The sequence below is a fragment of the Salmo trutta genome, chromosome 31 (assembly GCF_901001165.1).
Source record: "Salmo trutta chromosome 31, fSalTru1.1, whole genome shotgun sequence".
Lineage (NCBI taxonomy): Eukaryota > Metazoa > Chordata > Actinopteri > Salmoniformes > Salmonidae > Salmo > Salmo trutta.
Genome location: NC_042987.1, coordinates 2388549 through 2401497, shown reverse-complemented (window position 1 = coordinate 2401497; position 12949 = coordinate 2388549). Strand labels below are relative to the sequence as shown.

The 12949-nt window shown below is 41.7% G+C and overlaps 2 protein-coding genes across 3 annotated transcripts; one reads left to right on the top strand and one right to left on the bottom strand.

Annotated features, from left to right (window-relative positions):
• The first annotated feature begins 37 nt into the window (after positions 1-37).
• Positions 38-5392, top strand: LOC115169332 (AP-1 complex subunit sigma-3). Of its 2 annotated transcripts, XM_029724839.1 has the most exons (6): positions 38-182; positions 2596-2774; positions 2978-3086; positions 3272-3409; positions 4520-4579; positions 4768-5392. In XM_029724839.1, the coding sequence occupies exons 1-5, from the start codon at positions 180-182 to the stop codon at positions 4565-4567; spliced, it is 477 nt and encodes a 158-aa protein (XP_029580699.1). In that variant the 5' UTR covers positions 38-179; the 3' UTR covers positions 4568-4579; positions 4768-5392. The 2 variants fall into 2 exon arrangements, with proteins under 2 accessions (XP_029580699.1, XP_029580700.1); XM_029724840.1 differs by lacking the exon at positions 4520-4579.
• A 1322-nt stretch (positions 5393-6714) lies between these two features.
• On the bottom strand, positions 6715-11527 carry LOC115169329 (secretogranin-2). The gene is made up of 2 exons (XM_029724835.1): positions 11284-11527; positions 6715-8946 (listed from the first exon to the last, which is right to left on the bottom strand). The coding sequence occupies exons 1-2, from the start codon at positions 11414-11416 to the stop codon at positions 7136-7138; spliced, it is 1944 nt and encodes a 647-aa protein (XP_029580695.1). The 5' UTR covers positions 11417-11527; the 3' UTR covers positions 6715-7135.
• Positions 11528-12949: the final 1422 nt, after the last annotated feature.

The following is a 12949-nucleotide window of genomic DNA, read 5'->3' as shown; positions in this document are numbered from 1 at the left end:
ACGTTCAGGAGAGAGGAGTTTTTCTAGTTTTCTTTTCTCAGGTCGAAGACAGCGTCCACAGTGGAACGACGACAGCTATGCGCTCTTCAAGTTGTCTGACCCGCTGTGCGAGGGTCACATTATTTTACTAACTTTTAGTTATCATTAACGACTGGAATTTGACTCAAACTAGCCTCAAAATGGTGAGTTCGTTTTCAGGTACACGACGCGTTGTTCTAATTTAGTGACGAGTCAGAATATTCCGACAGTCACTGGACTGCACCTGTCGCTACCACAAGGTGATTGTGTCTGAGTCAGTTTAAACTGTATACCGGATTGGTATTTGCCATTAATCGTTTGCCCTCTCTATACACTATAATTATCTTGACACAATTGCATAGTTTATTTCTAAATGTTAGGTGTGTTTTGAATGGGTACAGTATTTCTGCTGAAGCGACAGTCGGAAGTAAGTTGTATTTCCTCGAACTGCACTCCTCTGCGGAACAGGTTTCGTCGCTTGGCTGGTGACTCTGCAGCCATGGTGACAGTTGAAAGTTGGTTCAGGTGTATTTGCCTATAAAGGTTACCTGCGCCTTGGGCGTCACCCAGGTAGCAAAAATAGGTTTTATCAACGGTTTTTTTAGGTGTTGGATTGGTTGTCTAAACATTCTGAATGTATTCAGATATACGTTCGGTTTTGGTTAAAGTGTAGGGGACAGATTACGTTTTGTAAACATTTGTCATAGGTGTCATCAACGTTTGGTTAACGTTTTATAGTAAGTGTATTTTACGACGTTGGTTGGGTTTCAAACGTTGGTAACAGGTGTTATATGCGACCATGGCTTCAGCTAATAAAGACAGGACATTTCAGCTATATATATATATATATATATGTATGTGTATGTATGTGTGTGTATATACTGCTCAAAAAAATAAAGGGAACACTAAAATAACACAGATCTCAATGAATGAAATAATCTTATTAAATACTTTTTCCTTTACATAGTTGAATGTGCTGACAACAAAATCACACAAAAATAATCAATTGAAATCCAATTTATCAACCCATGGAGGTCTGGATTTGGAGTCACACTCAAAATTAAAGTGGAAAACCACACTACAGGCTGATCCAACTTTGATGTAATGTCCTTAAAACAAGTCAAAATGAGGCTCAGTAGTGTGTGTGGCCTCCACGTGCCTGTATGACCTCCCTACAACGCCTGCGCATGCTCCCGATCATGGCCGGTTGTGATACAGCCCGGGATCGAACTAGGGTCTGTAGTGACGCCTCTAGCACTGCTTACCTCCCCCCTCTCCTTTTCTTTCATCTCAGGTTGAGGTACCTTTTTATTCCTCCCTTTCTGCCTTTTTCAATTTTACTTCCCTTTGTCTTGTTAGGTTAGTAAATGAACATCTTTACTGGACTGCCTCAAATAGAGTCCTCGGGGGCCCTTTTGCCCTCCTTTGTAAAAAATTGCCTTTTAATTGGCGTTTAAAAAAAAAAGTTTTACTGATCTTATTTTATTTTTGGTCTCTTCTCACTTGTAGCTTTAAATGCAACAAATTGCCTATCAAACTAGAGAATTTCTCAAACTCATGAATCTTGGAAAAAGTCCTTTAGCCACCGCGAGTGAGGCAGTGCGTTGCTGCACTCGTCTTTGTCGCATGCACGAGCTGTCCACCGGCACCGAGCTGTGAGTTTGAAATTAATACTGCTAGTAGTAGGTTACTTTGGATTGCTAGCATGTGTTGTCTCCCGGTCAGGGACAGGATATTAGCTAGGATATTTGACTGAATATCCTAGCTAATTAGCTGATTCATCTAGCCTACATTAGAGAGGTGATCAGATGATATAGCACACCCCTTTAGTATTTCTAGCAAAGATACTTCACTAATTCCCTTTTATCTTTGCTTTTAGCTTGCTTAGCCTACAATGTGTGATGACTGTATTTTTGCAGAAAATTAAAGGCCCATGATATAACAAATAATTTGGCTACAGGAGCAGTAAGAAAGTATCAATAGAATTGAAGAATGGGGGGCAGCCCTACCAAAGGTCTATCCATGGTGCTGATGGGGCTCCAGGGAAGAGCGAGTTAATACAGGGGACCTTGTATACAACTTGAGTCATTCAGTGACTCGCTGTGTGTCTGATTTTCAGTTGAATACGCAGATTACTTTTATACATATTCTTTGAAATAAACACACATTCAGTCTGGCCCTACTCATTGATAACCACTATCTGACATGACAGGGTTGGTGTACTGCATGCTGTTATTGCTGAATTGTGGAATCCTTACTTTCACTTGACTATCTGACCATGTTAAGTCAGTGTTTACTTGAAGGAAGGACAGAAGGATGCATTCTCAAAATATTGGAACCCAGCATCCTTCCTGGCCTATATTTCTTTCTCCTCTCTCTATGTGCTCTCACTGCGGTCCTGTATGGCTCAGTTGGTATAGCATGATGCTTGCAATGCCAGGATTGTGGGTTCGATTCCCTCGGCCACGATACGTAAAATGTATGCAAGCATGACTAGGTCGCTTTGGATAAAAGCGTCTGCTAAAGGGCATACGTTATTGTTATATTACTAACCTTCTGGTGCATCTTGTCCTGTAGATGCATTTCCTGCTGCTCTTCAGTCGCCAAGGCAAGCTCCGCCTCCAGAAGTGGTTCACGCCCATCCCTGAGCGAGAGAAGAAGAAGATCGTCAGGGACATGACCACCATGGTGTTGGGACGGAAACCACGCTCCTGCAACTTCCTGCACTGGAAAGACCTGAAGATCGTCTACAAGAAGTGAGAAGGGGAGTGTACGGGAGGGAGGGGGAGGGGAGATGAATAGCAAGCGGTGTGCTCTCCTCTCCTAAGGTTGCTTATCAAACGACTAAAGTGGCTTCTTCATCTTCATTTTCAATCATCTGAACTCGAACTGTATTGCTGTATTACTCTGTTATTCCTCTCTCTCTGTCTCTACCGCTTTCTCTCTCTCGGTACGATAGGTATGCCAGTCTGTATTTCTGCTGTGGTCTGGATGCTGAGGAGAATGAGCTGCTAGCCCTGGAGGTGCTGCATCGCTATGTGGAGCTGCTGGACAAGTACTTTGGCAACGTATGATTCTCTCACACAGCGCTCCATTTGTGTTGATCTCTCTCTCCCCCTCCAATTTCCTCCTCTTTTGTCTTTTTCAACAAACTGCACTGCCTGCATAGTATGTATTTAACACCGTAAACTGATTTGTGCTAGACTGGACTCTACTTCTTGAACCTTGGGTCATTTTCTCTTCCTCTCCCAAGGTATGTGAGCTGGACATAATCTTTAACTTTGAAAAGGCTTACTTCATCCTGGATGAGTTTCTGTTGGGGGGAGAGGTACAGGAGACGTCCAAACAGGTCGTATCCCGCTCCATCGAGGCCTCAGACATGCTACAGGAGGTGAGTGTGAGACCACACTCAAGGTAGATGTTGCCCATGACACAGATCTAGGATCAGTGTTTTCCGCTTCCAATCTTAACTGAGACTATTTGGGGGAGAATTGCAAAAACTAAAGTTAGATCAGTGTATAGAAGCAACATTGTAAATGTTTTATCTTACGGTCTGATATTGACCTGTTTTTTTACATATGATTTGCCTGATACAATTATTATAGTTGCATAATAATTAACCTAATGTTTATTTAGGATGTAATGCACCATTTAGTAACAAGTAGTTACCAATTTTAATGAATTCTTTAAAGTAGGTACTGAAAAGTACCCATTTTACCCCATAATTCCTTAGTAAAAACCAGATGAAAGTGGACTGTTGAAATGGTGTTAATGTCTCGTGGGTTGAATGTGCAGTGCTGTTGACTGACTCCTGATGAGCTCTCTGCTCCTATCTCATAGCTAATAGGCTTCCCTACATGACCCATATTAACTGGTTTACTTATGGATCTATTATCCTCATTCTGTCTCTCTGTCGGTCTCTCTGTAATAAGACTGAACCAATTTAAATTATTCTCGCTCTCTCGTTGCTGTATGTCTGCTTTGGCAGGAGCTGTCTACTCTCTGTACTATCCATCCAGCCTTTCTGTGGCGCTATAGGCACTAAGCGACACTGCATGGCCCTTTTTGGTTTTACTTAGGGATGGGCATTTGAAAACTCGTACTCTGCATGTTATTGTGAAATGGGGAAGAAGTTTGTGGTATGCTATTGGTCGTTCCAATTACTGGTTGTTCTGATACAACTGAAAAGGAAATGTAACATCATTTTACTGCACTTGACATAGTCCACAAACAATAAGTTCATCTTAGAATTTGACATTTTGTCAGCACTTATAAATTCCACCTGCTAAATAGTTGCATTGTAAGTGTTGAGTACTTTTATTTGACTATTAGCAAACAAATACAAACCTTGAATCGAGTACTCGCGCTCATCCCTAGTTTCACTATCTGCTTGCTTAGTAAATACAACTAACATTTTGATCCTAGTCTCTATTGCATGCTATCTGAACAGTTGCATCATCACTCATTTGAATCTTCATCACCTTCATCATCATTGCTTTAGGCTGAGATTGACAACAGTGATTATGAACTGGAGCTTGGATGGCCTTGAATTTGGACAAAGGTTAGAGGCTAATGATTGTGATTCTATTAGTAGCATAGTGCCGTGTGTAAACGTTCCATGCTTATGTCTTAATGGATGTGAGCTACATACAAAGATGTTATGTAGGTGTGACGGAATATTCATGACATTAAAACAAGGCTTGTTGATATGGAGATCACACAATGAATTTGTCCATCTCTCCTCTCCAGACCATGGAAGAATACATGAGCAAGCCTGCGTTCTAATACCGGAACCGGGGATCTACACACACAAGAAGGAATGTGGAATACAGGAACATTCCAGAACTGGAAGTCCTCCTACTGTACAGAATCCATGGAATTACGAGTTCTAGAATTCTATTTCTATGACGGAATCTGTCTGCTGAGGTAGGCAGGACGTTTTATCCTGGATTGAGTGTTCTAAATACTGCTTTATTTTTCCTCGTAAGATAAGGGCGAGACTTTAGCTGTTATTATTGATATGATCACCCATCCCCCTGGATCCTTGAAGTTGTTACTGAAAATGGTGGTTATAACAATCCTAATATATCACCACGAAGTGCTTTTGAATCAATTCTTGATTTCTTCAATGACATGTTGTGCATGTAAGATGTATATCGAAATTGAACAAGTGCCTCTTTAGAATATGTATTTGAAGTTGCGTTTTAAATGCATCTTGTAGACTAGCCTTGTTTTGTATAATCTTGGTTGGGACTAGCCTTTTTGGAAAGGGAATTATTTATCTGGGTGAATGTTACTGTTTGTTTTTTATATAACTAATTATTGATTTTGAATGTTGAAGACTTTGGAATTAAAGTGTATTTTGATACCAGAATCATCTGGGGATTTGTATTTCTGTTGTTGGCTAGACTATTTAATGTTTGTCATTGTTTTTGATGTTTTATCTGCGGTACATGGCCATGGTCCTGAAGTTTGATTTTCAAACTATTTCACTTAAGCGCACGATAAGCAATGATAAAACAAGCACATTTATCGGTATATTTTTCATTTATAGGCAGCCACTGACACTTTAATTGTACATCTAATTCTGCTTCAACATTATTTAGGTCCAAGCTTGCTCTAGAAGGAAGAGAAGGATAAAAAGAGCATGCGCTTGTGGAATCCGTATACAGCTGAAGTCGGAAGTTTACACACTTAGGTTGGAGTCATTAAAACTCGTTTTTCAACCACTCCACAAATGTCTTGTTAACAAACTATAGTTTTGGCAAGTCGGATAGGACATCTACTTTGTGCATGACACAAGTAATTTTTCCAACAATTGTTTAGACAGATTATTTCACTTATAATTCACTGTTTCACAATTCCAGTGGGTCAGAAGTTTACATACACTAAGTTGACTGTGCCTTTAAACAGCTTGGGAAATTCCAGAAAACGATGTCATGGCTTTAGAAGCTTCTGATAGGCTAATTGACATCATTTGAGTCAATTGGAGGGGTACCTGTGGATGTATTTCAAGGCCTACCTTCAAACTCAGTGCCTCTTTGCTTGACATCATGGGAAGATCAAAATAAATCCGCCAAGACCTCAGAAAATAAATTGTAGACATCCACAAGTCTGGTTCATCCTTAGGAGCAATTTCCAAACGCCTGAAGGTACCACGTTCTGTACAAACAATAGTACGTAAGTATAAATACCATGGGACCACACAGCCGTCCATACCACTGAACTGAAAAAGCGTGTTGCGAGCAAGGAGGCCTACGAACCTGACTCAGTTACACCATCTCTGTCAGGAGGAATGGGCCAAAATTCACCCAACTTATTGTGGGAAGCTTGTGGAAGGCTACCTGAAACATTTGACCCAAGTTAAACAATTTAAATGCAATGCTACCAAATACTAACTGAGTGTATGTAAACTTCTGACCCACTGAGAATGTGATGAAAGAATTAAAAGCTGAAATAAATCATTCTCTCTACTATTCTGACATTTCACATTCTTAAAATAAAGTGGTGATCCTAACTGACCTAAGACCGGGAATTTTTACTAGGATTAAATGTCAGGAATGATGAAAAACAGAGTTTAAATGTATTTGGCTGAGGTGTATGTAAACTTCCGACTTCAACTGTATATATAATCATCACTGTATCAATGTAGGTCTCGTGATCAGTGTATTATAATAAGACAACAGAACGCAGCAAGAAGAAAATAATACCGCTAATGCTTTATTAGTCTCCAACTTGTCACACATTATTGAACACATACAAAATGGTTTAGAAATGACCATATATATACCACAACAACCGAAAGAGTCCAACAATTACAGCGCTTGCAGCATCAGGGGGTTGGAAGGCAGGATGGTGACGTCTTAATCTCTAGCCTATATCAGGGAATGACATTTTCACAATGATACAAGATTGGGAACTCACAAACCCAGATATATACACGACACACACACACTGCCTCCAGCCCAGCACATTGATATACGTTATATATATGTGTATATATATATATATTATTTCCTTTATATACACATTTTATGTGAACTAGTAGAATGTTATTGATAGTATAAACATTTATTTAGTAGAGGATGTCTTAAGTCGCTTATCTTCACAGCGTAGCCTACATTCCAGCAACCGGTTTTCCGTGATGCTCCTTTTCCTCCTCCGTCTCTGGAGCTGCGGTCTCCTGTGGAACCTGATCTTTCACCTGGATCTCCGCGGGCTCCACTACCTCCTCATTACCCTCTGAATCTCTCTTTGTCTTGGTGTCCGCTTGGTCAAAGTAATCTTTCATGGCTTGTTCGTATAGCTCGTAAGGAAACTGTCCGTTCGGCTGAGATTGGGTGTTGCGTTTGTTGATCGTGCTGGGGTACTTTGTTAATATTTTGGCCGCCAGAAATGTCATCATCTCATCTTCGTCCGCCTCATCATCGTTGTCAGATTCTCTCTTAAAAGGCATCTTGTTGAGCTCCGACATAAATAAGTTTTCCCTTCGGCCGGATGAGGATGGGACTTTTGGAGCAGCCGCGGGAGGCGGTGCTGGTGCTAAAACTCTCGCCGGGGCGGGTGGTGCTGAAACTCGGGGCGGGGAAGGGGCACTCTTGAGCAGCCGCCGACTCACAGGATAGTCGTTGCTGATGGTTTCCATTTCGACGATATTGAGGAAGTTTTCCTCGTCCATGTCTTCAGGAGCGTTTTTGACTGGCAGTCTCCGGCTGTAGTATCTGATCTTCGGTTTGCTGCTGGTCGTGTAGCGGGTGATGGCTTGTGGGTGATGGTCTAGTTTTCTGATTTCCTCAGTGATCAGCATGTCGATAAGGTCCTCAGGGGGGATGTGGAGTTTGAGGGAGATCTTTAACAGCTCGTTCAGGGCCCGGGGGTCCACCAGGGGGTGGCGGATTAGTCTCTTTTTTTGCTCTCCGGCTTGCCTATTGGCTGTCTCATGTTTGCTCATTCCCAGGATCTTTAACAGGTAATAATCTACTAGTTTAGTATCTTCCTCTGGGTCCTCTTTATTCTGGCCGGCTCTGCGTTGCATCTGCATTCCGTCGCCCTTCTCTTCCTCCTCCTCGTCATAGTTCTGCTGCAGAGCCCTGTCGAACTCCTCGTGGCTCCTGTTCACCACCTCCTCAGTCTCGACATTCTCCTCTACAGGAATCCACTCCTCCCCACCCGCCACGTCCTCGTAGGCCAGGTTCCTCGGACTGAATAAATCGTCATCATCGTCAAAGATTTGGCGCTTCTGGCTGTTGGAGGTGGATGGTTTCCGCAGCTCTTTGAAGATGGATCGCAGGTTGGTGAGGCTCTGAGGGGTGTATTTTTCCTTCAGGTCCTCTGTGGCGCGCTTGGAGCTGTCTCTATTTTCCTCGTCCTCGAACATCAGTGGGTACTTCTTGTGCGGCCTCGGGAAGCCACTGTAGGCAGGCGTGTTCACGGGGCTGCCTGTGCTCGCTGAGGGGTGCCTGTGCACGCGGCGGTCATTCACCGGCACCACAAGGGCGGGTCTGGGGGGACTAGCGGGCTGCTCCTGGAGGGTCCTGAGCAAGGCTCTCACCAACTGCTCAGCCGGGATGTCCTGCTGCCTCTGGGCCGGCGGGGAGGACTGCCTTTCGGGTGCGCCTTCGCCCTGGAGAGAGGCGAGCTGGAGGAGAATGCGGAACTTCTCGACCTCATCATAGTCTTTTGTTGGCTCCTCTCTCTCTTGACCCCCGTCTGTCCGCTGCTTCAGGCTCTCGATGTACTCCAGGGCTTTGATCATGTCGGGGCTGGGCGGGTAGACGGCGGGTTGCAGTTCTTCGGCCTCCCCGCCTCTGAGCCTGTGGTGGCGAGGGCGGGACGCGCCCTGCACAGAGAATGCATGGAGGAGGAGGCAGGCGAGAACAACAGCTTTTCCTGTGGATAGTTTGAAGAGTGACAGCATCTTATTATAGCCTAGAGAGAGAGAGACAAAGGGATGAGTTCAATGCAATGATATGCCTGAACACAGGGGCGTCAGGCATCCATTATTTTAGAGGGGGCACAAAGTATTTGAAGATGGGGGGGCGGTTGGAGAATTTTGCATTTTTCAAACACCTGAAACAGCTTTTTCCTGCAATCTAGAGCCACAATCATTATTTTTCTGCATAGGTTATCTAAGCAGACCTCTTTACCTGTTCAATTATCATTTTAATAAAAAATGCACATTGATTCTGTAGCCCTTTCCTGCAGTCAAATTACCTAGCTAGTGGTCTCATGAGTGGAATGTTATTCATATTTTTCATAATTTCATAATTAAAAACCCACCGAAAATCCAGTGTTAATATTTGAAACGGTTTTGTTATATTTCAGTCTTCTGTGATGTATATAAGGTGTAATATTGGGAAGCAAACTCAAAATTGAATACATTTCAACTGTATATATGACATGGTACAGGTGTCTTCTTTTTTGTAAGCCCATAACCATGTGTGTGAGGTGTATACTTTTGTTTCAAGCAGATTTGTTTAAGACCCTGATTTAGCCCACTGGAGTACAATTAAGAACTGTTATGCTTTAGGAGTTTAGTACAACTGCCACACTTGTATATAGTATCACAGCCCAATAATTAAAGTATTTTCTGTATTTTCTGAAGTTTAGCAGCCTTGCCAGCAGGCATGCTAGCTAAGATACAGATAACTGTCAAAATAAAGGAAACACTTGAGTGTATGAGGGGAAACCAAGTGTATTGAAAGCAGGTGCTTCCACACAAGTGTGGTTCCTGAGTTAATTAAGCAATTAACATTACATCATGCTCAGTAGGGTCATGTATAAAATGTCCATTTGCCCATTATTTTGGCTACCATGGCTAGAAGAAGAGATCTCAGTGACTTTGAAAGAGTGGTCTCAAAGGAGCATAGGGGATTTAAAGTGTCTGTCTGCCTGTCTGCCTGTCTGTCTGTCTGTCTGTCTGTCACCAGATCTCAACCCAATTGAACACTGATGGGATTCTGGAGTAGCGCCTGAGATGGCGTTTTCTGCCACATCCACAGAACACCAAATTATGGAATTTCTCAGAAGAATGGTGTCGCACCCCTCCAATTGATTTCCAGACACTTGTAGAATCTATGCCAAGGCACATTGAAGCTGTTCTGGTGGCACTTTATGTTGGTGTTTCCTTTATTTGGACAGTTACCTGTACTTAGACAAGCTATTTTAACTTAATTGATCGTTTGAAATGGCTTGGTAGCTAGTTATGAGGTTGGGAGATTGGGAACCTATCTAGCTGGCTAGCTAAAGCCAACTTCATAAAATTGCTAGGTGGCTGGTATTACAAAGAAACAACAAAACATTACTTTTTATTTATTCATCAATAAGGAATAAACAAACTGCATAGCTTGATCAAATTCATTTACAAACATACATCCTGCAAGTCCTGCCCATCACCAGCAGCTAAAATCAAATCAAACGCTCCTCCACTGATGATACTGTCTGTATGCACTAGAGTATCTAGCATCCTGTCTAGCATATCTTTGCTCCATGGTGCACCTTGGAAGGAACCACTTACTAGGGAGGGTGTGCCCCCTCCGCAAAATACCAAAATACACTGACAGATCTTTTTATAAAAAATTATGATAAAACATGGGCTTAAAAATGAAGTTTAGTAATTAATTAAACATCTGAAAAAAAACCTATGGGCTGCACATTTATTATTTATTTTATCTGAGATGTTATCTTTACAATTCTTAGAATCTACTAATACTCTTTAAAAATAATGATTATTTTAATGAAATGTCCCCACTGTTTGGGCAGAATCTCAGTTCATTGATAATCCATAGACTATAAGTGGTTATTCAATGCACAAATGATAAAAAGTTGGAAAGGTGGCTATATTTGCGAATCATTCTGTTTTAAATGACTATAGCCTACATCACAGGATGAGTCATTCGCCGTTGTCAGGGCAACCTTTAACTTGTGGCTGCCTTTCTCCAAACCTTAATCTCTATTAAAACCCATATTAAACCAATTTCACGAGGGATAGAATCAAAATTACTTCACATCTCAATTTTGCCCAGTGACAAAATACATGAATAGACTATTTGGCATTCATCACAACAACACACAGCTATCACTTATTCAAATAAATTCCAAGTGATTGGCGAGATCTGATAAGAGATGAGAACTTGAGCGAGGAGAGATGAGGAGAGACAAAATCAAAAGATGGAATGCTAGAATGTCCACGCATGAACCTACAAAACATCTTACTTAGTCTTTGCTTGAGACATGCTAAAAGTCATACGCATGATTTTTTTTTACCTTTGGCAAGATGCTCAGACCGGAGTAGTGAACGTGTGTAGCATCTCCTCCCAGTCTTAGGACGAGCGATTCTGTTTCCAGCACCAGGACAGCTCCCAGCGATATATGAAGCAACACTTGATTCGCGCGTCATCACAGCAGTACGCACGCAATAACCAGTCTTTGGAAATAATTATACATTATTTAGGCTTATGATATGGCATGTTAAGAATGCTAATGTGCTGAAAATATATATGAATGCTGTCTGTTTCTAGCTGTATCAATTCTTATCTAAGCCCTATTCATAATTCCCGTTGAAAAAGTGGTGGGCTATTTTTGGGAAAATGCTTGTACCAATTAGCTTTGTGAAGGCCAATAGCTATCAATTTGACAATAATTCGTATAGCATTTAATTGTGTAGCTTCATTTACCACCCCATTCAGATTGCAATTCTTGTATTTGCTAATGAGGCACAAATTTACTCAGCAACTAATTAGCTTGTTTATTGACATCCATTGCAATGATTTGCACTAATGGGATTACAGGAACAACAAGGCGTCACAGGGTGTTGTCGTATCCTATCCTATTATAGCCTTCCCTCTCAGGAGATAAGGGGTTAAATCCCCAGCGATGACTCACTCACTGAACCCACCACCGAGGAACGCCGAAATCGCTGTCGCAGTTCACTCTCGCTCTCTCTCGCTCTCCCTCGCTCTCCCGCAACATGTAAAGTGTTGGACACCTGTTTCATGAGCTGAAACATGGGACCAACACACAAAAAAAAGCGGATTTCTCTCAAATTTTGTGCACACAATTTTTTATTTTCCTCGTGTGCATTTCTCCTTTGCCAGAATAATTCATCCACCTGACATATGTGGTTTATCAAGAAGCTGATTAAACAGCATGATCGTTACACAGGTGAACCTTGTGCTGGGGATAAAAGGCCACTCTAAAATGTGCAGTTTTGGCAGCACATGTAACCATTCCATCCCAGGACCTCCACATCCAGCTTCTTCACCTGTGGGATCGTTATTTAAATTGACTGATTTCCTTATATGAACTGTAACTCAGTAAAATGGTTGAAATTGTTGCATGTTCCATATTTTTGTTCAGTATACATATTTTTCAGGATGTGTATCCCTGAAAATAATCAGAATTCATGTAAACATAACAGTTTTGAAAACATAGCTTGTCCAAAAAAAGTGGTCTCTTGGCACAACTTACCCCGGGTATGGGGTAAATTGGGCATAAGGACAGGGTAAGTTGAACCGCCTTGGGGTAAGTGGGTGTTGCTATACTGTGACTGCTGGTAGGTCAACATTTAATTCAGATCGCTCTGTTCAATATCACTTACCCTTCCATTTCTCTACTATACACTGAGTGTACAAAACATCTTCCAAATTATGGGTGGGGTGTGGGTGTTTGCTACTTAATATTTGGAAGGTGTTCTTCATGTTTTGTACACTCAGTGTATAGTAGCAGAGAAATAGAAGGGTAATTGATATTGAACATAGAGATCTGAATTAAATGTTGACCTACCTGCACCCAGCACACCATCACACCTTTCCTACACACTTCTCAGTAGTTGATATATATATATTTTTTAAAACCTTTATTTATCTAGGCAAGTCAGTTAAGAACAAATTCTTATTTACAATGATGGCCTAGGAATAGTGGGTTAACTGCC